Genomic DNA, 24354 nt, shown 5'->3' with positions numbered 1-24354 from the left:
AGCAATCACATTAGGAGGCATGTATTTAAATGTGTGGATGACACAGTCATTTTAAGTCTTCTTGAAGGGGAGGAGCATCACCATGGGCCTGTGGTTGATGAATTCACATCCTGGTGTGATGAGTCTTTCTTTCTGCTAAACCTACTGAAAACAAAGGACAGGATTATTGATTTTAGGAAGACTCAATCTAGTCCTGTGCCAACCATATTATAGAGATGCTGGTATAGAGATGGTGAACACCTACACATATCTGGGCACTGTGCTGGACAACAAACTGTCCTTTGAGCAACATGCTGTTGTTACCACAAAGAAGGTCCAACAGAGGTTGTATTTCTTTTAATGTATCCTCTGAGATGAGTGTGAGCTAGTGCGTGCAAGGGGTCGAGAATGAGCAGGGAGACAGGGAGGCGTCTGATTGGTTCATCAGATTGGTACCTCGTGGCAGACATTGGTCAAAGTTTTTACAGGCTTACAACTGCTACAGATGACAGATTTTCTTTCTTCCTTTTATTAGTTATTAATGTCTGCCAGGACCTAAAGACAATTTCAACCAAAATTTTAAAAAGTGTATCTGGAGGAAATTACCAACCCTGCCTTTAATTAATAGATTGTTTGCTTTTAAAGCGCTATTTCATATTGAAAAGAAAAAATCCTGCACACCACTCTTGCTCAGTATCACCATTTTATTAGAAGAAATCATGTTTCGATCCCTCTGAACCTTTGTCAAATGTGTACTTATGTACAGCTTTTCAATGAGACAGTTTGATGTTCTACGCACCCACTTCATGAGATAGTTTGATGTGGGAACATCTCCTTAAAAGAGCCAATTCACTACAAATGTTATGAACTCTTTTAACAGGCGGACATGACTCATGTTGAACAGAACAGACTTCTACTGAGACTGTGTTGGGCTTACAGGAAGAGAGAAAGAACAACAGAAACAGCAACAACTACAAATCACATCTCTGACTGCATTTTCACCAACAATGGTAAAGGGATGTGTAGTTTGAGCAGGAAGAGCAAAATATGATAATAGACCATTAGCATTAAAAACATTAAACATTAGCATAATATCACACAATAGCTGCCCAAATATCTGAATTATGTGATCAAAATGTAAATATAATTGCCTGGAAGATAACTCACCAAAGTGTCCGCGAAGTAAAAATGAAGATGGAACATTTTTGCACATGTTTTGGCAATGTGATGTGCTGAAGGACTTTTGGAATTCTATTCATTCCTTTACTAAATCTGTTTTGGAAATGGAATTTGATTGAAACCCTTAAATGACTCCCCAGATTTTCAGTTAGATAGAAAAAAGAATATTAATAATTCTAACATATTTTGCCAAGAAATGTATATTACTTTTTTGGAAAAATGAATCTCCACCAACCTTTAAGTGTCACAATTTTTACCGTTAGAGAAAATAACTTTGGAAAAATGTAACCGTGGCCATATTTTTCAGGACTTTTGGCTTCCATTGATCTGTTGCTTGAAGGCATTTTCTAAAGGTTGTCAACAATGATAATGCAATGATGTTATGATATCTAATTATTATTATTTTTTAAAATTTAATTCCCCTTTTTTTTGTCTTGTCTTATTATTTTTACTATTATTATGAAGAGTACTATTAGTATTACTGTTAGGATTGTTTTTCTTGTTTTCGCTTTGTTTTTCTGTGTATGCATGGAGGCCTATGTATGCAGACATGCATGTATGTATGTGTTCATGTTGGTGGAGGGAAGGGATATACTGACATTCTGTGTAAAGTTTGTTGATCGTTGTATACCCATCCCAAATAAAAAGATGATAAAAAAAATAAATATAAATATAAGAGAAAAGAAAACACATTCTCTGCAGCACATTTTGTAGAAGCTGCTTGTGTTGTTCTATTCATGTTTTATTTCTTCTCGTTCTGTCCATTGGCATGTGTTTACTTCAAAGGCAGTGAGTTCAGTTCTCAAGGCCACCTTACATTTGGACATTAGATGTGACCTTTTCCTTCTCACTTTTCAGATTTGAAAAATCTTTTTTCGTCTCCATTACCTAGTTGTAGATTGGTTTTTCTAATAACATTTCTCAGAACAGCTGGCAAAAATCCATTCAAGGGAAGATGGGAGTTGATCATTTTATATTTCATTTTTCAATTTAATATACTTTATAATTTGAACATTTTGCTCTTTTATCGTGAGACATGACACACACTTGAAGTCCCTAAATACACATTAGTACAGACAGAAACTGTGGACGTGCATATATGGAGAAGAGATGTCAGAGCGAGAGGCCTGCAGGGACTGGTGCACCGAGCAGTTAGGGGGTTCAGTGCCTTGCTCAAGGCGCAGCTTGAGAGTGGTCAGGAAGTAAACCAGCACCTCGCCTGCATCCAGTCCCAGTGCCAGACTTGAACTGACATTTCTGGTTCCCAACCCAAGTCCCAACAGACCGAGCTACTGCTGTCCTAAAGGTATATAATAATAATAATTATATAAAAATATTGAACTCCTCTTTGTTGTTTCATTTTAACTAAGCTAAGAGCAACATATTTGAAAGCTTTGTTGGTGGTCTCAAGATCATGTGTGATTTGTAATGATGCAGTAAAAGTTATGGAAAACACATACCTCACATAAAGCTATTCAACACATCGAGAGCCCTGGTTAGACCTACACTTAAATCTCGTTCATACATGGTAAATGGACTTGAGCTTGTATTTTTACACCTACACATTCACACACTGATGTCAGAGGTTGCTATGTTAAGCGTCCATCATAAGCTATCCAATTCATACAGATTTAGAAGCCACCAACAAAGCAGCAGGTGAAACTTAGGGGGTTTACTGTCCTGCCCAGGGACAGAGTGGACATGTGGCTGTAGGAGCTGGAGGATTGAACCCCCAACCTTCTGGTTGAGAAACAGTTGACTCTACCACTGAGCCACAGCCACCCAATGTCCCTCACAATAGATGTTTCACTTTTGAACGGGTGGTGGTGGGGGTGAAATTTGTGTTGTGTTCACAACATATCCAAGATGAAAAACAAAGAGACCAAGTCAGACACTCAGGTGACAGTTTTTGCGTTTATATCAGTGCTACTGGTGATACGATGTATTCACAATATAAACATGAGTGAAAAAAAAACATACTGCTGAACAGAGGATGTAAAAAGATCAGACTGGTCCTGATATAAACATCATCACCCTCACTCAGTCGTGATTAAGGGGAATTTTGCAGTGCATGTGTGAAGGGGGGGGGGGGGGGGGGTTATTAACTGTGTTTTATTTGAGGTTAAACAGTGATATAAAAAAATGTGACAAAGTTCAAAGTCTTCTAAATGCACTTTATTCATCCTGTGCACACATTACATCATGTCACAAAACATGATGGGGTAAATTACAAACATTCCACATAAAATCACTTTTAACTCCACAACGAGTCATGTTTCTTTTCCTGAGCAGTCAGACGTGAACCCGTTCAGTCTATAAATGCAGGCTCCTCAACCTGTAAACAACTACACAGTGGAGATCTTTGAGTTCATTTCAACACAGAAATAAAAAATGTTTTTGAAGCTTTGATTCCTTTTTAATTGTCTCTACTCTCGTAGACTTCAAATCTGTACTGGATGCCGTTCTCCTCCTGCAGCTCCTGTGACACTCCTGGAAACCTGCAGGAGAAACAATCCTTATTGTTAAATCAGGTGTAAAATAATCTGGGTTGAATCAGGGTTTCTATATGAACTCTCAGGACCTCGTCATAAAACTTTAAAGATCATTCACTAACGAAAACATTTGCTCAGGTAATGGAAGGAAATAATGAAATAAATAAAAACTGTTCAACATTTACTCCCCCTCTTCTAATTACAGTAACAGTAAAAACAAATGGCTTTTTGAAAACAGATACAGCAAAGTATTGTGATGTTTGTTGACAAAATACTATACTCATCATTTAAATGGATTAAAATTGTCCTTTCATTTCCTCTCCAGTGGTGTAATTACACAACCTCTGCACCTGTAAATGTTGCTGTTCAGTTGGGAAACTGTTAGGTTGAGACAGCATTTCCAGCATGGTGACCACCATCGACGGGGTGACGTCGCTCAGGCTTTGTCTATTATTATTTTCAATCTAAGGCCGCAGCTGTCCCACAGCCACAACACAGAGTAAGCCAGTGATCTTGAGACACTGGCTCTCAAATTTAAGTTCTTGTCAACCCCTGACTTTTGATCATCTGTCTCTTGACCCATGTGATGTCACTGAGCTCCACAATGTCAGTTATCAAGTTTTTAAGTACAATAAACACCAAGAAGAAAAATGCCATCCAGAGCTTCATAATAAGACTTAAGCGTCAAAGATAAATATCCTGAACATGTGTGTGGATCTTACTCTGGCAGCAGACGGTATTTATCTGGACTGATTTCAGGGAGAAATGTGTCGCACTCAAACTGCTTCAAGATTTGTGTGACAAACAGTCTCCTGCTCCCCGAGCTCTCCATCATCTCCTGCGTAACCCAGAGAAACAAACATGTTACTACAAAAGAAGCAGGCTTTGTGCATGCAGAAGGTGTGTTTAATGACCAAGAACACACAGCTGTGACCAATGTGACCATACCAATATCATTTTAAATCCAGTAAAAAGAGGCTGTGCTGTCTTTACATATTTGTGGAGTCTTAATGACTTATGGTGCTAAAGGTTGTGGAATAATTCAGCTCATCGTTTCAGCCAGCTGCTGGGAAGTAAGCTGTAATAACTTAATCTTAAACCTGAAGGAAAGAAGCACATGAAAGATCATGACCTATCAGATCACTGTTTAGGATGGACCTGATAGTTTACAAGGAACAAAGAAAAAAATATTCTGTAATGATGTCTGACACTTGAAATGACAATCAGAGCGTGTCAGAGACTAAACTCTGACCGGGCGTTGCAGACATTACAGCCCGTTTCACTGCAGGTGACTTAAGAAATCCACTGGTGCAATTCCAAAACCTTTTGTAATTTGTAAGACTTCAACAATACATCAAAGACATGAGCCATAAGAGCATGGTGAAATCTGTCCACCAACCTTGTAGAGAGAGGTTCCTCCTATGACCCAGACCTGGTCTGCCTTGTCTGCCAGCTCGGTGTCCACCAGTCTGAGAGCCGAGCTGAAGTCTGCAGCCAGGTGATGAGCACCTGCAGGAAGCTCTCTGGAGGAGAAGAGGCACTAAATCAGCTCACTGTGAAAAGTAACGCTGAGTATGGAGACTGAATCTCTTTAAATATACTGCCATATGTTATGATACTGTAAGCAGGGCAATATCGTGATATTTCCACTCTCATTTTGGGGAAAAAATTGTTCAAAGAGCAAATCAAAACCTGCATAAATTCAGAGTGCTAGAGTATGCTTTTTGTCAAATTTATCATTTGAACATTTAATCTAGAACATGTTTTAAAAATATTTGTTTGTAAGAATCAGAATCCTCGTATGTGTAAACCTACTTGGCAATAAAAAAACATCTGCAATCATTTCTTCCTAAACAAAACTACACCTGACTCTTCCTGTGCCTTTTCTCTCTCCTTTTAAATGTATTTGTTATTTTATATACTTTTTTAACCCCTGACAGTAAATTCTGTTTTTTTTTTACTCTGTTATTTAGAGACATGCTTCTCACACACATGAAGCTGAAATACACACATGCTCAAACAGGACCTGCGGACATGCAATAGTGGAGAGATGCAGGGCCGCTTCACGGGAAGCGCACCAGGGCTGTTGGGGGGGGGGGGTTTGGTGACTTGCCCAAGAGCGCTTCTGCAGTATTAGGGAAGTGAAGGGAAGTTGTTTTGACTTAATTCTGATAACGTGATGACACGACCTTGAGTCCATAGATTGTGTTTTATTTTGAAATTGACCGGATGCTCTGTGCGTTTCCTTGTCTGACTTCCTGTCCGGGTCGTTCTATTCTGTCCAGCTTGATGCTTGCCTGCAGTGTACTCCTTGGAAAATTGACCTGCAGCGTATTTGAAACTGAGCAGGGTGTAATGGCGCTGCTGGTAAGCGCCGGAGACTGACCGCGGCGCTTGCTGTGGAAATACAATCACTGACTAGTGGCAGTGGATGGCTGAGTAGTGCGCAGTGCATGGAGTATGTGGACATTGGGAGTCAGAATCCAGATCACTCTCTACACTGAGTGACTCACAGCTTCAGCGGTATGTAAATACTTATTGAAAGTAATACACGCAGGCTGTGGTGTATCCACAGTGAAACATAACGTGTGTGTTAATATGAACGGTGTGTAACACTTACTTGCACTGCCTGCTGAGGACGATGTTGATCCTGTTGTTTAAAGGTCTGTTTTTCTCCGGGATTGAGAACCACGTCTTCCTGCCCATGATCACCACATTCTGCTTACCTGCAGGAAACAAAGGTTACCTTTATAAGTTCATGGCTCCAGGTTTACTGCTTTAGCACGTACCGTCCAATCTGTGTTACTTGGTGGGACTTTCTTCCAGCAGTCTAAACATCCAGCTACTGCTCTCAGATTCTGTGGCATTGACACGTTTAATCCAAGCCGTAAACACACAGACGTTGAAACAAAACGTCATCAATGTGAAAGCAGATTGATTTTTCTCCTGAAACAGCCTCCTAGGCCTTTATGAAACACTTAACTTGTCTTGTTTTTAGTTGTTTTTTTTTACAGCCATTGTGGTTCTTTGGTGAATGTTGTCCATTGCCAACAGTCCTTCTCATCTCATGAGGCACAGATCTAAACAACACACTTTTATTGATTAGATGTCAGAGAGCGCTGCAAACACCAGAGACCCAGGAGCAGCTCACGTTAGCGCTGTAGACTAAAGAGGATCCGCTCCATCCAAACAGACGAGGCGTGATTTTAAATCACCACCAGCTGCACGATCTGTAATCCACGACTAAACACACTGATAGTAAGGTATGTTGTTGACGACATGCTTCATATTAAGGCCTGACTGATATGGGATTTTTGGGGACGATACCGATGTTGATACTGGGGAGAGAAAAAAAATCAGATACCAATATATCAGCTGATATCTTTATTAGATCTGTGTTCAATCTGGAGAGGTATAGATATACACATTTATTGTGTTGATCCCTCCAATGCAGTTATCAAACACATGGTGAAATGATATTTAATTAAGACAAGATGGTCACTCAACTGGATATATACATACCATACATGTACGTGCATCACCGTTTTACACTCTGGAGAGTGATAACGCTTGTTTTAATCCATACAGCGCCCTCTGCTGGTGACAGCCAGAAAGAAAACTACTAGTGTAATACAATAAAACTCAAATGATAAATGATATTTAACAGGTGAATAATTCTAGTAATATCGGCGCACATCTGTGATAAAATGAGTCGATACCGATAGTCACTAGATATGTTAATATCGACCAATATTTTCGGCTGGCTGATTAATCGGTCGGGCTCTAAATCATATTACAGTCTGTTGTCTTCAGAGAACTCATTTGCATAATGCCCACAAATTGAAAATGGCCACAATGTTGTATGAGTATGAAAAGTTGTTTCCTCTCACTCTGTCACTAAATTAAATAATGTGAACAATAATATGAGTATTGAAGCAGAAAAAGTTCCACTTTCCCAAGTAACCCTCGACTTTACTGTCATTACACTGATGTACAACTCAGAAATACAACAAAACTACAATGACCCTCTCTGAGTTAAACTACAGACAGATGTGAAAATCCATGCAGTTAGAATATTTTGTGTGTTGTGGCTGAAAGTTGAATCATTAAATATGAGCTTATCCTGTTACATGTCCATCTGTCCAACTAGGAGAAGACAATGACAGGTATGAAAGCTTTAAACTCTCTCAGGTGTTTTGCTCTATAGTGTAACTATAAGAAGAGTGCTTGAATATGAAGTCATTGTCCTGTTTTAATAGCTAGATGTCTTTCACACACGTGGTAAATGAATGCTTTGGTTTCATAACACTGACATGGACTTGTTGTTCACCTCATGATTCATTATAAACCTTTGTCCTCTGAGCATGTGATGTAATAAACCTGACAGAATAAAGCAGATTTAACTCACCGTCTACAGATGAAGTCGATGTCATCTTTCGGAAATGTTTGAATTCGTTACTGTAGATAAAGATAAAAAGTATTATTAATGATTCATTAATATTATTTCTACATTACTGACACACCTTGTCGGTACTTACTTGAGTCTAACGGGATGCCACGGCAGGTTTCCGTTCATCCCGATCCCCAGGTCAGGACACACCGCCACGATACCGTTCAATACACGGGGCATTTTCATCCAGGACTCAGGACAGATATGATCCGTGTTTCTTCAGCTGTGTTCACTGTTTTCACCGGAGGTTCCCGCCAGGAGTTGTTACAGAAAATCCGGAAATGACGACGACTTCTTCTTCTACGTCTTGATTTAGGGTTGCTAACAAGTGGTCAGTACATCACTGCCATCGTGTGGCGTTGAATGAATCCTTCGACCTTTTATTGAAGATAACCTATATCCCAGTTCTGATATACTCTCTACTCTTTTATAAGGCTTTTCAACATAATACAAAGAGGGTAATTATGTGTGTATATATATATATATATATAATTAATATATATAATTATTTTATTATTCATGTTTTTATTGATTATGTTCTAGATTATCCGTTTTAGTGCAAGGTTTAGGAAAATGATGGAAGCCCTAAGAGGACATGCATCGCAACATTTTATTTTAAATTTGAACATTTGATAACGATTACGTTTCAGTTGTTAACTTGAGATCTCACCTTATTTATCTAGGGATAGCATCTCTGGTATTCCCATGATCATTTATTCCTTTCAGTTTTTTTATCGAGATCTTGAGAAAAAAAACTGCAATAGTATTTTGATATAACAGTATAAATAAGTTGAGTAAAATAAAATGTACTGATGCATGTCAGCATAGGGCTTCCACAGAAACACATTTTTTTCTTTGCATGTTGAGAATGAAGTCTAATTGTCATCAAACTATTTCTACTCTGGCTTAAAATGTTGTGTCCAACAACTAATAAATGCATGAAGTTCAACTTTCTTCTAAAACTGTCAAATTGAATCAATATTTTTTTATTTCATGCCTTTTCTAGAGCGACGGGAGAGTGGATCAAGTAGGAAATTAGGGAGAGAGTGAGCGGGAAGCGACGGGGGACAAAGGAGCAACAGGTTGCCCCCGAACCCTGTCGTCCACCCTGAGGACTTTAACCTCTGCTCATGGGGCACACAAACCAACAACCAGGCCGCATATACCCCAAATCCATACATTTAAACTTTAATTTTACTTTAATCTCATCATTTGAGCTTCACTCTCACTATTTGACAATAACTTGACATTTCGACTTAATTCTCAAATTGAATGTTCCCTACATGAGAACCATGATCCATTTTCCAAGACTAGTTCTTAATGGAAGGATATGTTGGAGTCAAAATGGTAATTATTTTATTCGGGCTTAAAGTAGTCAGTTCAGGTATTTTAACCCCAAATTCCCAGGAATAATAGAAAGCTGACACTTGGTGTCCCGCTATCGCAGCTACAGCCTCTAATGCTGACTTAAGTTTAGAAAGAGAGACATTTAAATAAGTACAAAACATCTTTTTTATTGCAACTAAACTGCAATTTTGACAAAAACAGAGCTGTAGTACAAATTATGTATAAACAATGCACACGGGCTGCTCCTCATGTCAGTAAAAAAAAAGTGTGCTTTTTACCAGCAGATAAACAGTGCAGCGGATCAGAAGTGTTTCTCACAGAGTTCTCCAATATTTCCTGTATTTCTGGAACTGATTATTAATGTGAGCATTGGGATGTCCCTGTGTGCATCATCTTGATGTTTGGGACTAACACCAATATATGTCCACCGAGTTTGTTTCAGTCTCTGTCTGACAGTTCTCCTCCCAGCCTCAGGGGGCGCTCTGACTGTGGATACAGCAGGGGCAGCAGTGCAGGGAGTCATGGATGAAGAGATCACACTCCATACAGAACACACTGTGACATGCCGGACAGGTAAAAACCTACAAGCAGGAACATACAGAGAAAAATAGATAAACAAGTATTAGGAGACTGAAGCTGCAATGATAGATAAATGTAATATTACTCTTTCTTTGTCTGGTCTATTCTTTGGTCTATGTTTGTTTTGACCAGAGAAGGTAGTCTGGTCCCTAGCCCCTCACCCCTCGGTTTGCCAGATATGAGACGAGTAATCACGGGAAAACCAACAGGTGTTGCAGCGATTGAGGTTGGCAAGCAAACTCAGATATAATTGATTCTACTCTAACTAAAAAGCCTCGCCATGTTTCTAAAAAGCTCCATGGACAGAAACATGGTAGAACTAGAATATATATTGGGGATGCTTTTGAAAAATGCAGAAAGTTTTCAAGACTAATGCAGAGCTGGCTAAACACTGGAGCTTCAGTGTCCTCGAAATGGCAACCTAGGTGCAAATTGATTCTAGGGAGGAGGGGATGGGGGTGAGACAGCTCTCTATAATGTTTTGAACTTGGACTGCAGTACCAATTTTGGATGCTAGGTGTTAGAGTTACATATTACTCCTTTAATAGACCCTTCCCAGGGTCAAGCCTGCTTCAGCAGTCAAGGCTGTTGAAAAAAGCGTCACAGAGGAGAAAGAGTTTGTTCAGCCCGTCGAGCCAGTGGAGGATGTTGACAGCCAGGCTGATGCAAGACCTGAAATCCATAACACCAGCCGCTCCCTCCCGAAGAACACAAAGACTGCCTGGACAAGCCAGGAGATTGACTTGATCAACCTGGATCGAACCATGCATGACCTGATTGCATACAAAGAATACGTCATGTCTTGTCAGAACCACATGCTTCTGATCAGAACATTTGAAGGTTTCCGATACAAAAAAAGTGTTTTTGTGAAAAAAGTGCCCCCAGAAAGTGTCTAGGAGCTTTTTTGACATATGACTTAGTGAAAAATGCACTAACCCTAACCCTAACCCCAACCCTAGACTTACAACCCACCCCGACTGGTTAGGGTTAGGAAAAGGGTGTGGGAGAGGTTAGAATAGGGTTAGGGTAGGGTAAGGGTTAGGGTTAGGGTTAGGGTTAACATATGATAACTACCTCTGACCAAAGTCATTTTTGGTGGTTTTGGTGGAATAACTTTTGATCGGAAGGTCGTAGCGTTCTGGAAACGATGGCCATTGCCATTATATTGACCATGGGCTTTCCAACGGTACTACCCACAAGACTGTACGACGTCGGGTTCGGCTGGGCGGGGCTAAATTTCCATTTTTCCAAAATTCTAAGTTTTGAACGGAAGGTCGTAGAAACTCAGGAACAAGACCAGCGTGTTCAGTGTACCCAAATTATGGCAGACGGAGAGTGTTTTGGAGTCAGGAGTTATGGGTGTAAACGTCCGCCAATGTGAAATGATTGTAAGTGAAAATGTGAACATGAAAAAGTCTTTTTTGAAAAAAGGGCCCCCAGAAAGTGTGAAGGAAGTGGTTTGAAGATTTGAAGTGGTTTTGAAGATTTTTTCTTCCCCGGAAATGTGAAAAATGCACTAAGTGGACAGGGGGGACTTTATAACACAGGGGGGACTTGCAAGACAGGGGCAGCACAGAGGGAACTAGGGGCAACACAGGGGAGACCAGGGGGAACTTGCAACACAGGGAGGAGGGTTAGGGTTAATAGATGATCGCTACCAATCGCGTAAGTCATTTTGGGTGGTTTTGGTCGAATAACTTTTGATAGGAAGGTTGTAGCATTCTGGAAACCTTGGTGGTTGCCACTATATCGACCATGGGCTTTCCAACAGTACCACCCACGAGCCTCTATGACGTCGGGTTGGGTCTGTAGGGGCTAAAATTTTATAATTTTTCCAAATTTCTAACTTTTGAACGGAAGATCACCAAGACTCGGGGATAAGACCAGCGTGTTCAGCGTACCCGAATTATGTCGACGGAGCTAGGTTCTGAGTCTCTAGGACCTTTCGTTGTGGAGTTATATGCGTAAATGTCTGCCCATCTGGAATCATTGTGCCTGCTAACTTTTGAACGGAGGATCACCGAGACTCGAGGACAAGACCAGCGTTCAGCGTTCAGCGTGGCCAAATTATGGTAGGTGGATCAATCTGAGTCTCTAGGACCTTCCGTTCAAGAGTTATGTTGATTTGAACCTTTGGCGCACTTGGCCCTGCCCCATGTTTGCGTTTTTCGTTAATAACTCTTGATAGGAAGGTTGTATCGACTTGGAACGTGGAATGTTGGGAAGTGGGTGAAAATTGACTTTCAATGTGTTTTTGTTGAATAGCTTTTGGCGGGAAGGTCGGATAATCTAACACTGACGGTGTTGTCATTGAGCTGCAGGCAGTGGCAGCTGTCAAAGAGGGGATTCATTTCTTGTGTCTCCCTGAACTTCATCCCCACATGCTGAAGAAGCATTTCCACCTCCTTAAAAAACACGTGTGTCTGCAGGAGTACACCCCATCTGGCATGAAGGCACTGCAGAACTGCTGCGGTGTGTATGTTGCAGTTGTGGATGGGGGATACTTCCTTAATTTGACCGCAATGCCGAAAGACCCTAAGGTATTGAAAGTGTGGTTGCAAAGGCAGGGGGACTACACGTGGCTGGCGGCCACTGCCCTCAACGAAGTCGTCCTAAACTTCAGAGAGCAGCTCCAGGGGCTTGGTCCTTCTGACTTGCAGAGGCCGACTATTAGGAAGAACTGTCTGTCCATGACAGCCAAGATGAATGTCCTGTCTCAGGATTTGTCTTTTCTGTTGTCTTTGTTGGACCGGGCCATCGCTCACTCCAACTCGACCAATGGAGACCTTGTCATTTTGCCAACTTTGATGAAGTTCGGCCAGAAGAGCCAAGAGCTGCTAGACCTTGGCTTTCTGAGTCTTGACAAAGTTGTGTCCATGTCTGTTCATGTTGGGGTCAGCATCCGATCCCGAGACCCCAACATGCATCTCTTGTGGTCAAGGTTTGGCCTTCAGGGTCTGGTGGGCCATCGCTCAAACCTTTTCACCACACAGGGCATGTTCGAGGCCGTCAATGTCCAGATGTGGCTAGACACTCAGCCCCTCGACGTGGGCCGCAAGATCCTTGCATTTGTTGGACCGGGCAACACAAGGTTCATCCAGCTGTATGGGGACTCTCCTCACGTCCACATACAGCTCAACCACAAGCACCCGGTCAGTGGACTCATTGCCATGTGTAGGTTGTTCCACCCACAGACCCAGAAAACTGTGTTTGGCAAGGCCATGTCATACATGGAGGTGATGTACGACATGGCCCTGAAAATGTGTGGGCAGCTGTGTGCCAGGCTTGAATATATGACACACATTTCCGTTCATGGGGGGAAGCTGGACTTCCTTCCTTCCCAGCTCAGCATCAACCAGGCGCTGTTTGAGCAATTCTTGGCTGAATATCCCGTTATTCTCCCTGTCCAGGATGTGGATGAGGAAGGGAGTCTAACAGGGATCCTTCAGAAATCTCTCGAGTTCCTTACGACATCCCTGAAGGACCTGCTCATTGGGAGAAATGGACTCGGGGGGTTCAATCCGTCCTGGACTGCTTATCAGCTCGAGCTGGCGTTTGAGGACCTGGTCTACGGTCGTCCGCTCTCCTCTGCGGATTCAAAGTTCACTGCATCGCTTGGCACCTGCAGTGTGAACCCCAAAAGCCTGACCCACTGCAGGGGCTTTTTGGGCCTTGCACCTTTCAACAGTGCATCCGTGGGTGACAGCCCCCCCCCCCCCATTGTCCACCTGGACTTCGGACAAATTGCAGGTGGCCCGTGTGTCCAGGCTCTTCCCCGTATCAGAAACCCTGGATGCTGCACCATCAGTGATCGGTGCAACCATGCTTCAAGTTCTTCTCGGTGACGTGTATGCCTCTCGGTAAATGCGGGTACCTTTTGAACTTCTGAAGGCTGACAAGGTGTCAGAGGGCTGGATCCTGGTGGTGGGGATGACAGTGGAGCACCTCTCAGTCCAGCTGGCATTCTTGGGTGCTTTCCCGTTCCCGTACACATTTGGCCGGGCCAAGGCCATTGTGAAAGCAGCAGGCCATGATGTTGAAGAGTGCATCCGGCTGGGATTTGAGGAGCTTGGCCTCAAATACTTCCCCAGCATCAAGTTCTCTGACCCTTTCAAACACCGGCGTGTTTGGTGGAAGGTGAACGAATACGCTGGCCTGCACTCAAAGGGACAATCAATGTCCACCGAAACAAAAGAAGCCTGCCTTGTCTGTGACATTTGCATTGAGGTTGAGCGGCGGGGTTTGACTTATGCCCGTAACCTCACCAGGTACAAGGAGCTCAGCATTCCCTGGCTGAAGGCTGTGCAACTCAGACTCCCTGCCAAGCAACAGCTCAGCCAAAGTGCCCTGCTGACACAGCTGACCTTCATCAGCTGTGTTGGGATGAGGATGAATGGAGAGTATGTCGACTATGACAGGCTGAACAAGCTCTCCATGGACATGCCCTTTCCACAGTCTTTCCTGCAGAAGGGCCTCATCCAATGGCCTGACCTCATGGAAAAGGTTTCTGCCCTGAAGCTGTGGAAGCTCCACAAATCCATTCCATACAGGGCCACAGGTTTACCTTCATTCTGTGGGAAATACTGAAATGTGGCAATTATATCCTATTATTATTATTATTTCACATTGAAAATGTGACTTTATTTGTTTACAGGTGTTAAAAACAAAAACCTACCTTGTTTTATTCAATGAGATTGTATTCTCTAGTAAAATGGTTTTCTTTATAAAAACAAGATTTGCTCTTCAAAAAGTATATTTTCTAAAGTTAGTCCTGAGTAGGGGGAGATTGCTTTGTATTTTGAGGTTGTATAACATTCTGGGCCAATACATTTTTTCTGTCTTTGAATCAGTCGTTTACTATAACATCATCAGGGTTATTTTCTCTGACCTGACGTGGCTCCTTCAGAAAAAAAAGATGTGTTGTTACAGCCTGTGTGACTGTGATGAGTAAAACAAAATGTATTTGTAACATGGTGGAGTGTGTCTCTGCTTTACTTACACTTTTATCTTTCAGCCCTCCTTGACAAGCCTGACAGAACCTGAGACACAAAACAACAACCGCTTTAGACACACAGTGACGGCACATGAGCTTTGTAAACCCTACATGAACACAACACACTATGATCACATAGAGGCTGAAGAAACAAACCCCAGACTGCCAAGATTGATCCTACACTCATATGAAGTCAGGAAGAATGTAAATCAGGTATCGAATGAGTAGACTAGAATATGATAATATATTAGAAGACACCAGCAGGGAATACAGACTGCTGTTCAGTAAACCACACACTGTACAAAGTTTTAATATATTTCAACATTTTGTTGTCCTCTCTTATATAATTGTGAATCTCTTCCTCACATATAGAGACTAATTTATTCTAATACAGGAGAAGAAAAGGGAAATTACATCATCGTATTGATGCAACTCAAGGAGGGGATGAGATTGTTCATGTTGAAGCTCTTCACATCGTAAGCAGGATCTGATTATTATTTCATCTTTTCAATTAAGATACTTAATAATAAATATCATTTGTGTTATCTTTTAATATACTTGAGTATTTATGCACGCTTTATTTTGATAGAACTGGGGAGTTTGTGCACTAGGTGATGCGAGTTTGTGTGTAACGGGTGTGCTGGACTATAACACAAGACAAAACGAGAACATAATTTCCAAAAGTAAAGCAGCAACTTAATCCTTTACTCTATATCGTCATTTTAGTTTCAGTTTTGGTTTAAAGCCCTACTTCCTTGATTGGAAATACAGTCCTAATAACTCCGTCGCTGTTGTTTGTGTGTGAGTGTATTACCTGTCTCCTCGAAGCTCCTCCACAGGAGTCTCTGTGAAGGCTTGGAGGGGGAACAGGTGGTGGAAGGATCTGGCGAGATGTGGGGCCGACACCAGAGTCAAACCTTGAAGACAACCAAAAATACACACACCAGTCAAAGATATCCTATTTCTATTGGTCAGAGCTCTCTTTTAAAGGTCACATATTATGCCAAATACACTTTACCATGTTTTTCTAACACTAATATGTGTCTCTAGACCATCTACAAACCCCCCAAATATGAGAAAAGTCCATCCTCTCCCTTTTTCTCCTGCTCCACTTTTCAGAAAATGTGTGCTCCAACAGGCTGTTTGTGTATTTTCCCTTCATGACATCACAAAGGGTAGTAGCCCCTCCCCCAGGTGGGTGACACTCCCACAGCTAGGTGTTTGTTCTGCCATCTGAGTCCACATTTACACTGTAAACAATCAGCATGGAGAAAGTCCAAGCAACCCCTTCCAGAGAGGGGCGTGGTCAGACACAGAAACAGCCTGTTCTGAGCAGGGCTGAAATAGAGGGGTTTATAGACATGATCAAATACAGGATCAGAGTGGATTTAGAACAAGAAACTTCACCGACATGTTTTGGGGAGCTCTGAGACTTATTTACACTGGTTGAAAATGAGGAGAATATGTGACCTTTAAAGCAGTGTAAAATAACTGCAGTACTCTTTGGATGTCTAAGGGAAAGTAATAGAGACATACCGCAGACTTTACACTCCACAGGGAGCTCTGTGTACTTGGCGTGACACTGCGGACAGAAGTACCCTGCCAAAGACAGACCAGGACCGCTGCTACTGTCCAGATGACTGAGAGACAGAGAGAGCAGGAGACATTCATCACAAAGAGAATTCACTGTAGTCCAATATGGCTGCTCACACTCCTGTCCACATGCTTAACATCAAACTTAAATGACTTTTCTTTTGTTAACTTACGACATGCTGAAGGAAGGCTTGGCATCCTGGTCAGATAGAGAGGCGATGGTGTGCTGAGGAAAACCTGAACAAGCACAAAATACAAATTCAGTGCGTCTGAAACTCGTATTCAATAGATGCTGATATGAATATAGATGTATCTTGATGAGGAGAAAACACTGCTTATTCATTGATTTTATGGAAACAAATTAATAGTTAAATGTTGACTTTCCTGTGTAAGTATTTCTAGAGGTGTTTAGAATAAATGTGTAAAGATGTTAAAGATGATAATGTCTGCAAGTAGGTACATAAATCGGCACACATCGGATAAGGATATTATGCCAAAAACACACGTTTTTCGAACATTTACATGTGTCCCTAGTCTGTCTACAAACCCCCCAATGATGAGAAAAGTCCATCCTCCACATCTTTTGCTGAAACAGGCTGTTTGGAGATTTTTCCCTTCATGACATCACAAAGGGCAGTAGCCCCTCCCCCAGGTGGGTGACACTCTCACAGCTAGGTGTTTGTTCTGTCCTCGGAGTCTGCCTTCTCACCGTAAACAATAGGATATGGAGCGAGAAAGCCCGAGCCCCCCAAGCCCTTCCAGAGAGGGGTGTGGTCAGACACAGGTCACTGTTTAAACTTGTTGAAAAGGAGTATAATATGTGTTCTTGAAGTGATCAGTGTCAGTGATATCGAGAAAGTTAGTTCATCTTGACTCTGATTCTGATCGCAGAATGAAGAAAGTAACACCCTGTGTGTACTGACCCATTCGTATCAAAGAGCACTCAGACGAGGAGCTGGCAGGAGGAGGTTTGACATGCAGCATGAGCAGCTCTTTGAAGTGACTCTCGTCCAGGATGACGTGATACGATCCGCCCGTCTCTCTGGTCAGCACTGTGCAAACCCGCACCTCCGCTGACAGGCCGATCACCGACACACGAACCTTCAGAGACTTCAGAGTCTGTCAGAGGAGGAGGAACATTTATGACACGATTACAGATACAGGCTGTTGACTGTGCACGTCTATGTGAGAGTGAAGGGGTTGAAGGTCACCTTGATGAGCTCGTAGATGTTTGCTGGGTCACACGTTGTGAGGCTGCTGAGGACGATCAGGATCTCTCTGCTCGTGTGTCCGGGCATGTGCCTTCAAACAGAGACAGCTTTGTAAAGCTAACTGACTGTTTAATCACTATGAAGAAAACGAAACTGAAACATGAACATGCAGAACGTACTTTAGTGACTGTGCGGCCAGGTTCAGAGAGTTATAAAGTGACGGCTCTCCTCCACACACGGTGTCCACGGCCTTCTTCAGGGCAGCGATGTGCTTCTTTGGATTCCCTGACGGTCAAACACAAATGTTACACATCACAGAAAAACTGTATGAGGTAACTTCACAGACACAGGCAGGAGGAGTAAAGAAATGAGGATTCCACACATGCAGAAAACTAATGAAAAACTCCTGGAGGAGGAGCTGTATGTGTGAACGCAAAAAGCCACATTTTTCACTCTGACTTCATGCATAGTTTCTCCTACCAGATCCCTAGGAGCTGATGTGAGAACATAGCAGGATATTATCCGGCCTCTCAGGCCAGTAGGAGAGGGTGGTGACGTTTATAACCCTGTGACGTCAGTGCATAGAATGTATGAACGCAACCGCTACGATCTACCTGCGTGTGATTAAACGGCTGCGTAATGTTTTCTGTTCAGTTTGCTGTTCTCGGCTCTTTGGTTGATATTGTAAATCCGTTGGACTACATGTAGCATTGAAATTAAGACAAATATTGTCATTATAGCGTTGTATAGCAGACTCTGTTGCTTCGTCCGCTACTTCTAGACTTTTTTGACTTCACGTTTTACCTCAACAGAGGTTTTGACTTTTCTTCTTCTGCAGGTTTAAAAGCGTTTCTGCTTCCTGCACATTTTCGTTCCTTGTACAAGTGAAAGTGAAAAGGAGGTATGGCTCTACATTGTAATGCTTGAACGAGGGCCTGACGGATATTTTTTTAAGGCCGATATCGATATTAGGAAGAGAAATTATTCGTCACTGATATATTGGCCGATAAATATACACACTTATTGTGTTGATCCCTCAAATTCAGTTATCAAACACATGGACCATCTTAATTGGATTTTGATGATATTGATTAAACAAAGAGATGGAGTCTGACAGTAGGGGTTAATGTGCTCCTCACCTGCCAGCTCAGTCAGCTTGTCGGCTCGTTTATTCTTTGTGGTGATGATGCCGACCTGAGGACATAAAACACACGGATCACGCAGATCCAGTAACTTCACCACATAGTCACAAACAAACTTCAGTGTATCGTCATATCATGTCTGTCTCCAGGTGACGACCAGCTCCTCTTTTATTTGTCTCATAGTGACTGTTGTTCAGTAAATTTTAACTTTAAGTACACTTTAAATATATAACTCTCAATGAGGAGAACACAACATTACAAGGAGCAGTATGGTGCGAAAAGATTAAAAACAGGACATGACGATATGAAAACAATACAAACCACACAGAAGATTAAAAAACACGATCAAAGAGAAAGGCCATATCAGAGGATTTTTAAAGCTTCTTAAACTGTACACTGACTCGGTGCTTTATTACTGAGGAGAGTCTCTGTGGATGACTGTTCACCATGAGTCTCGATCTGTCCAACGTTTCTGCCTGTTAAAAGAAGTTTGTCTCTTTTTGATACCATGGACCATTAAAATAACGGGGATTGGGGCTATGGTGGCCAAGCAGTTAAGATTGCACCCCATGTACGAGGCTATAGTCTTAGAATCCGGCGGCTCCTTTCTTGCATGTCCTTCCTTTCCCTCTCTCTCCTAGTTTTTTTCTCCACTGTCCTCACTGATAAAAGGCGTAAAAAGCCAAAAAATACACACACAAAAAAAAAACACATAACAAACATTGACCTGATTCAGAACACTTAATATTAAAAACTATCCAATATGAGGGGGGGGGGGGTAATTAATTGACAGATTGATTTAGGGGTTTGATACCATGACATGAAAAAACACAGAACTACAGAAGTAACAAATGATCTTTTCCAGTTAAAATGTATGACTTATGTATCACTTCCCTCTGCAGATTCTGAATCATCACATATATTTGCCTAGAATATCTCAATGAAAAAAAACAATCTTGAAGTTTACTTTACAAAGATAAGAGGACACTTCTGACACTCCCTATATATACACTGTATACGTACATCATGACGCTGCAGTCCTGTACTTGAATATTTATTTATAACCTTAAGAGTGTTTTGATTTTGACTGAATCAAACTGAAAGTTTCAACAGAGTTCAGTGTCAAACGTGTTCAATAAGTGTAAAAAGGCACCTGACTGATGGGGTTCTGGTCAAAGTATTCGTCGACGAAAGCTTCCATCAGCTGCAGAGAGACAGACAGAGGACACAGTGAGCGGCTCTTACTGAACAAACTGAACTGATGGTGTTAGCTGTGATGTTCTGCTCAAAGATTTACCTTCAATGTGGAGGTGAGGCGGTTTGGTTTCAGGTCCTGGTCCTCCATACTTCTCGAGCAGTCGATCACCACGTAGAGATGACGCATCTAGAGCAGAGGATATCCTTTAACTTGAATAAGACACTCTTTACGTGAGAGTTTCTTCTATGCTACCACTTAATGTTTACTTCCTCTGAACTGCCTTCACTCCTGAGCTGTGAGTGTGATAAAGAAAAAGTAATGATGAAAGCAATCCATTGAGCCTTTTATTACCATTACATCCTAATGAAGCCTTCATGATGCTACTAATGATCGTTTGCATTAACAGTTAACCTAACCAATGTGTCTATTCTGAGGCCAAAAGAAAAAAAACATCAACTTAAAATGAGAAATACTTAAATATTTTTGAGAGGCATTTTCTGTCATATTCATATGAAAACAATGTCATTCACAATTAGTGAATAATTCAAATAGTCACCTCTTACTTTTATTATCGATGAAGGGATAAATCTTATCCTATAGGACTGTACTATTGAAGACTGCTGAATTAAAAGTGATTTATTTTAACTTCTCTGACTAAATGATAGCGGACATGAGATTTTCATCCTCATAGATAATGAAACACAAAGTTCTGTAAGAGCAAGGCAGAAGTCACTCACCATCCCCAGCCGCACCTGTCCATGGCTCTCGACCACCCTGTGAGGTAAACAAGGCAGCAGGTGAGTTTGTAGTAACAGTAACATTCAAAGATTTAAGAGGTCAAATCTTAAGACGAGTAGGTGGTTAACTCTACAGCTCTGTCAAGAATTCTACATGTATGACTGTCAGAAAGACTAAAGTTCTTCATATTTATTACTGAGGTCCTATTGAGCAGTAGTCTTTAGTCAGGGATGTTTATATATATATATATATATATATATATATATAAATTATATTGAAAAGTCTTCCTAATATTAGTCCCTCACCTCTATGTCAACGGGCAAACCAGCTTAACACCACTGCAAACAGTTAAGTGAATACCTCTCCTAACACTATTAGGATGAACTCATGGCTGTAGCTGCAGTATACGTTCCACTTTAATTGTACCAGTGCCTCTAATGAAGTGGCTGCTTCATGTGTGACCAGCAGCAAGGGGGGACATGTTTCGTAAATATGACAAGAGAAGATGAATTTATTGAACTACAAATACGAGTTCATGTGTTATTACTGAGAGCAACAAAAATGAAAACTTAAAATACATTACCCAGTGATCTGAGAATGACTTTATAATGATTGATTTATAACTCTAACAGACAAACTGCATGCACATGATCACCTTTTCCTTTTGGACTGGAACAGGATCTCTTCCACCGTGGCTTTGAGTGAGCCAGACTCGTCCTCCTTCAGGACCTCCCTGCAAACCAATAAAAACAAGTTATACCTACAGCACACCTGATCACATGAAAACACACATCTCCATGGTTTCACAGCTTTACCATGTCCTCTCGTAGCCTCCCTCCCAGCGCTTGGCTCTCTCTGGTTCTTCATCCATTCTGTCTGCCGACCAAACAACTCAGAGCCAACGACCTGAAAAACAACAGCTTCACATTAATACACAAGTCTTCTGCACCACGGTGTAAGACAGACGAGAAATGTCAAGGTAGACTGTTCTCTTCAAAGTAGGCACATAAGAGAAAAAAAGCATTATACAGTTTCAAGGATTCTGAGTGGAGTTTGCCATGACGCTGCTGAGTCAATAAAATAAAACAAAACCTTTAGAAATGCAAAATCCTGGCTGACTATACAGATGAGTGATGTCATAATAGACATGTTCTTTTTTAAAATTTAAAAACAAGGCAGTAGTAATCTGAAAAAACACTGACATATTGAACTGAGATTGGCATGAATTTATGTCAAACAGTGAAACATTAGTTTAGTGTAAGCATGTATAATAAGCCACACGATTTGTTCTTGGGTAACATTATGAACACATTGCTTTTACACAAGATAAAAGTTAAATAATTAAATTATTATTATTATTATTATTATTATTATTATTATTATTATTATTATTAATAATAATAATAATAATAATAATAATAAATAATGCCTCAAGCGTAAATGAGGAGTCTGGCATGACTCGGTGTCAAATAAATCAACATTTATAAATCATTTTCCAATGCAAATTAATTGCTGACCATACAGTTGATTTATATCAAGATATTCACGTCCAGCATTTTTCTAACATAAGGCAAAATCTGGTCCAAAAAAAACGTTGACATCGCTAAATAGTGTTTGGCGTAAACATGTGTCATATCAGAGAAAAATGAATTTGTGTTTGCATAAATAGAGTCAAATTATTTGTTGACGTTGTAGTCAGAAAAATAATGTACATGTCTTCACAGAAATAAACATGTACAGATTATTGTCTAATGTCAACTACAGGTGACCATACAGCTGATATATCAAAATGAATATGTCTTCATCTTCAATAAAACAAAGCAAAACAAAGTGGAAAAAAACACTGATGTTACTGAATGGACGAATGTCATGACAGAGAAAAAATATAAAAGTGTTAGTATAAATATAAATAACATAAACCGAATTACTTGTTGACTTAAAGAGTAAATTAACAACATAATGCACATGTTGTTGTTTTTACAAGATTCAATGTAATACTGAGTCGAAATTAAAACCACATGTCAAATATGAGAAACATTATTTAAATGTAAGAATAATAGTTTGACCCGAATTGTTCATTTACTTAAATCGACCAGTATCATAATCTACATGTCATTATGGTTCATAAAATCAAGACAATATGGAGTCCTAAGTAAATAAAGAAAAGTGTTTGGATTAAATAGTCCCTAATCAGAAAAATAAAATAAAGTGTAAGCATAATTAGAAAACAGTCCAGGCCGAACTTTTTATTATCTTTATAGCTGATTATTGGCATATGAACATGTCGTTATTCTGAATTGAAGACAACGTAATGTTGAGTCTCAAATAAAAAGTCAAAGTTGCTGAATGAAGTTTATCAAGAACATCTTTCAAAACAGATTTCTTCAAAGTAAAACTCTGATAACGCTTCACTTCCAGAGCCGAATGATTTCTAACCCATGGCTGTACAGTGAGTAAACATCATTATCTGCTACACATAAATGTATATATTATTAAATCGTTCGGTAGATAAAGTAGATTAAAAACGACACCAGGATTGTTTCATTTGGCGAAAGCTAACAAGCTAACTATTAGCCCACAACACTGTTGACGAGTGTAATTGGAGATCATTTATTAAATAAAAAGACTATCTGGAGCGATGTTTTGTTACCTAAAACCTATAGAGTTGATATCTTGATAACTTGTGAGAAAGAACAATTAGAAACTGTCTCAGTGAGAAGATTAAAAGCACAACATCTACCTGATGTGGTGCAGCGCTTCTGTGCTGTGATTGGTTACTGAAACGCCGGTTGGTGCCACGGATTTTGTTTCCGGACAGAAACATGCTCTCTAACGATGTTATCCGCACAGTTAAGGTAACATCCACCGCAGTGATGACAACCTGTACAAATGATATTGTCTTAATTGTGTTTGCTGCTCCCTTTACATGAAACAAATTACAAAAGCCTTGAAACTTAATGGAGGACTTTAGGGTTTTATAAATAACTTGGGGGAAGACACATCTGACACATATTTATTATTTATTGTCTTTGAATGTAACATCTCCATCTATTTTGTATCATATTTGTACATATGGCTGCTAATTGTTTGTCAGAAACTTTGTTTTTGCCTGCCTTGAGATTTTTAATCTCAGCTAGGGTTTCCTGGTTAGCCTGAATAAAGGTCTGAAAATGGCAGATTAACAAATTAGCCAATTCAATCATACATATAAATACACTATTACTCATAGATAATAGTCATGCTTTGTATGCTTGATCAATATTTCTGTATTTTTGTTGCCATGTCCCTGCTGAATGTGTCTTATTGTATCTTTTTGTGCCCAGTTTTTGTTTTAATCAGTTATTCACGCATGACCTTCTCGGGACAGAGTGGTTTGTTAATTAGCATCCTCTATAAACACTTGCATTAAAAGGCTATTTTCAAGTCGTCCATGTATATTGTATCTGTCCCTGT

At 40.6% G+C, this 24354-nt stretch overlaps 2 protein-coding genes across 2 annotated transcripts; both read right to left on the bottom strand.

The window, feature by feature from the left end:
• Window positions 1–3318: 3318 nt before the first annotated feature.
• dhfr (dihydrofolate reductase) lies at window positions 3319–8388 on the bottom strand. The gene is made up of 6 exons (XM_020641144.3): window positions 8189–8388; window positions 8059–8108; window positions 6271–6376; window positions 5050–5173; window positions 4373–4488; window positions 3319–3656 (listed from the first exon to the last, which is right to left on the bottom strand). The coding sequence occupies exons 1-6, from the start codon at window positions 8284–8286 to the stop codon at window positions 3575–3577; spliced, it is 576 nt and encodes a 191-aa protein (XP_020496800.1). The 5' UTR covers window positions 8287–8388; the 3' UTR covers window positions 3319–3574.
• A 1206-nt stretch (window positions 8389–9594) lies between these two features.
• Window positions 9595–23693, bottom strand: gtf2h2 (general transcription factor IIH, polypeptide 2). The gene is made up of 15 exons (XM_020641118.3): window positions 23642–23693; window positions 21717–21807; window positions 21557–21634; window positions 20901–20937; window positions 20263–20349; window positions 20119–20169; window positions 18963–19017; window positions 18003–18108; window positions 17824–17914; window positions 17536–17731; window positions 16786–16849; window positions 16556–16659; window positions 15834–15936; window positions 15026–15065; window positions 9595–10028 (listed from the first exon to the last, which is right to left on the bottom strand). Exons 2-15 carry the CDS (start codon window positions 21770–21772, stop codon window positions 9918–9920), a joined length of 1179 nt encoding a protein of 392 aa, XP_020496774.1. The 5' UTR covers window positions 21773–21807; window positions 23642–23693; the 3' UTR covers window positions 9595–9917.
• Between the last annotated feature and the right edge of the window lie 661 nt (window positions 23694–24354).

Source organism: Labrus bergylta, chromosome 2 (assembly GCF_963930695.1).
Source record: "Labrus bergylta chromosome 2, fLabBer1.1, whole genome shotgun sequence".
Classification (NCBI taxonomy): Eukaryota; Metazoa; Chordata; class Actinopteri; order Labriformes; family Labridae; genus Labrus; species Labrus bergylta.
This window is presented reverse-complemented; position numbering and strand designations above follow the sequence as displayed.

Excerpts from the sequence above, each read along its gene's own strand:
- dhfr (XM_020641144.3), bottom strand. The coding sequence starts at position 8,286 with ATGAAAATGCCCCGTGTATTGAACGGTATCGTGGCGGTGTGTCCTGAC. Across the intron at positions 8,109-8,188 it reads TGGCATCCCGTTAGACTCAA|TAACGAATTCAAACATTTCC; the intron begins GTAAGTACCGAC and ends CTTTATCTACAG. Across the intron at positions 6,377-8,058 it reads ATCGACTTCATCTGTAGACG|GTAAGCAGAATGTGGTGATC; the intron begins GTGAGTTAAATC and ends TGTTTCCTGCAG.
- gtf2h2 (XM_020641118.3), bottom strand. The coding sequence starts at position 21,772 with ATGGATGAAGAACCAGAGAGAGCCAAGCGCTGGGAGGGAGGCTACGAG. Across the intron at positions 21,635-21,716 it reads GGAGGCTACGAGAGGACATG|GGAGGTCCTGAAGGAGGACG; the intron begins GTAAAGCTGTGA and ends ATTGGTTTGCAG. Across the intron at positions 20,938-21,556 it reads TTCCAGTCCAAAAGGAAAAG|GGTGGTCGAGAGCCATGGAC; the intron begins GTGATCATGTGC and ends TTTACCTCACAG.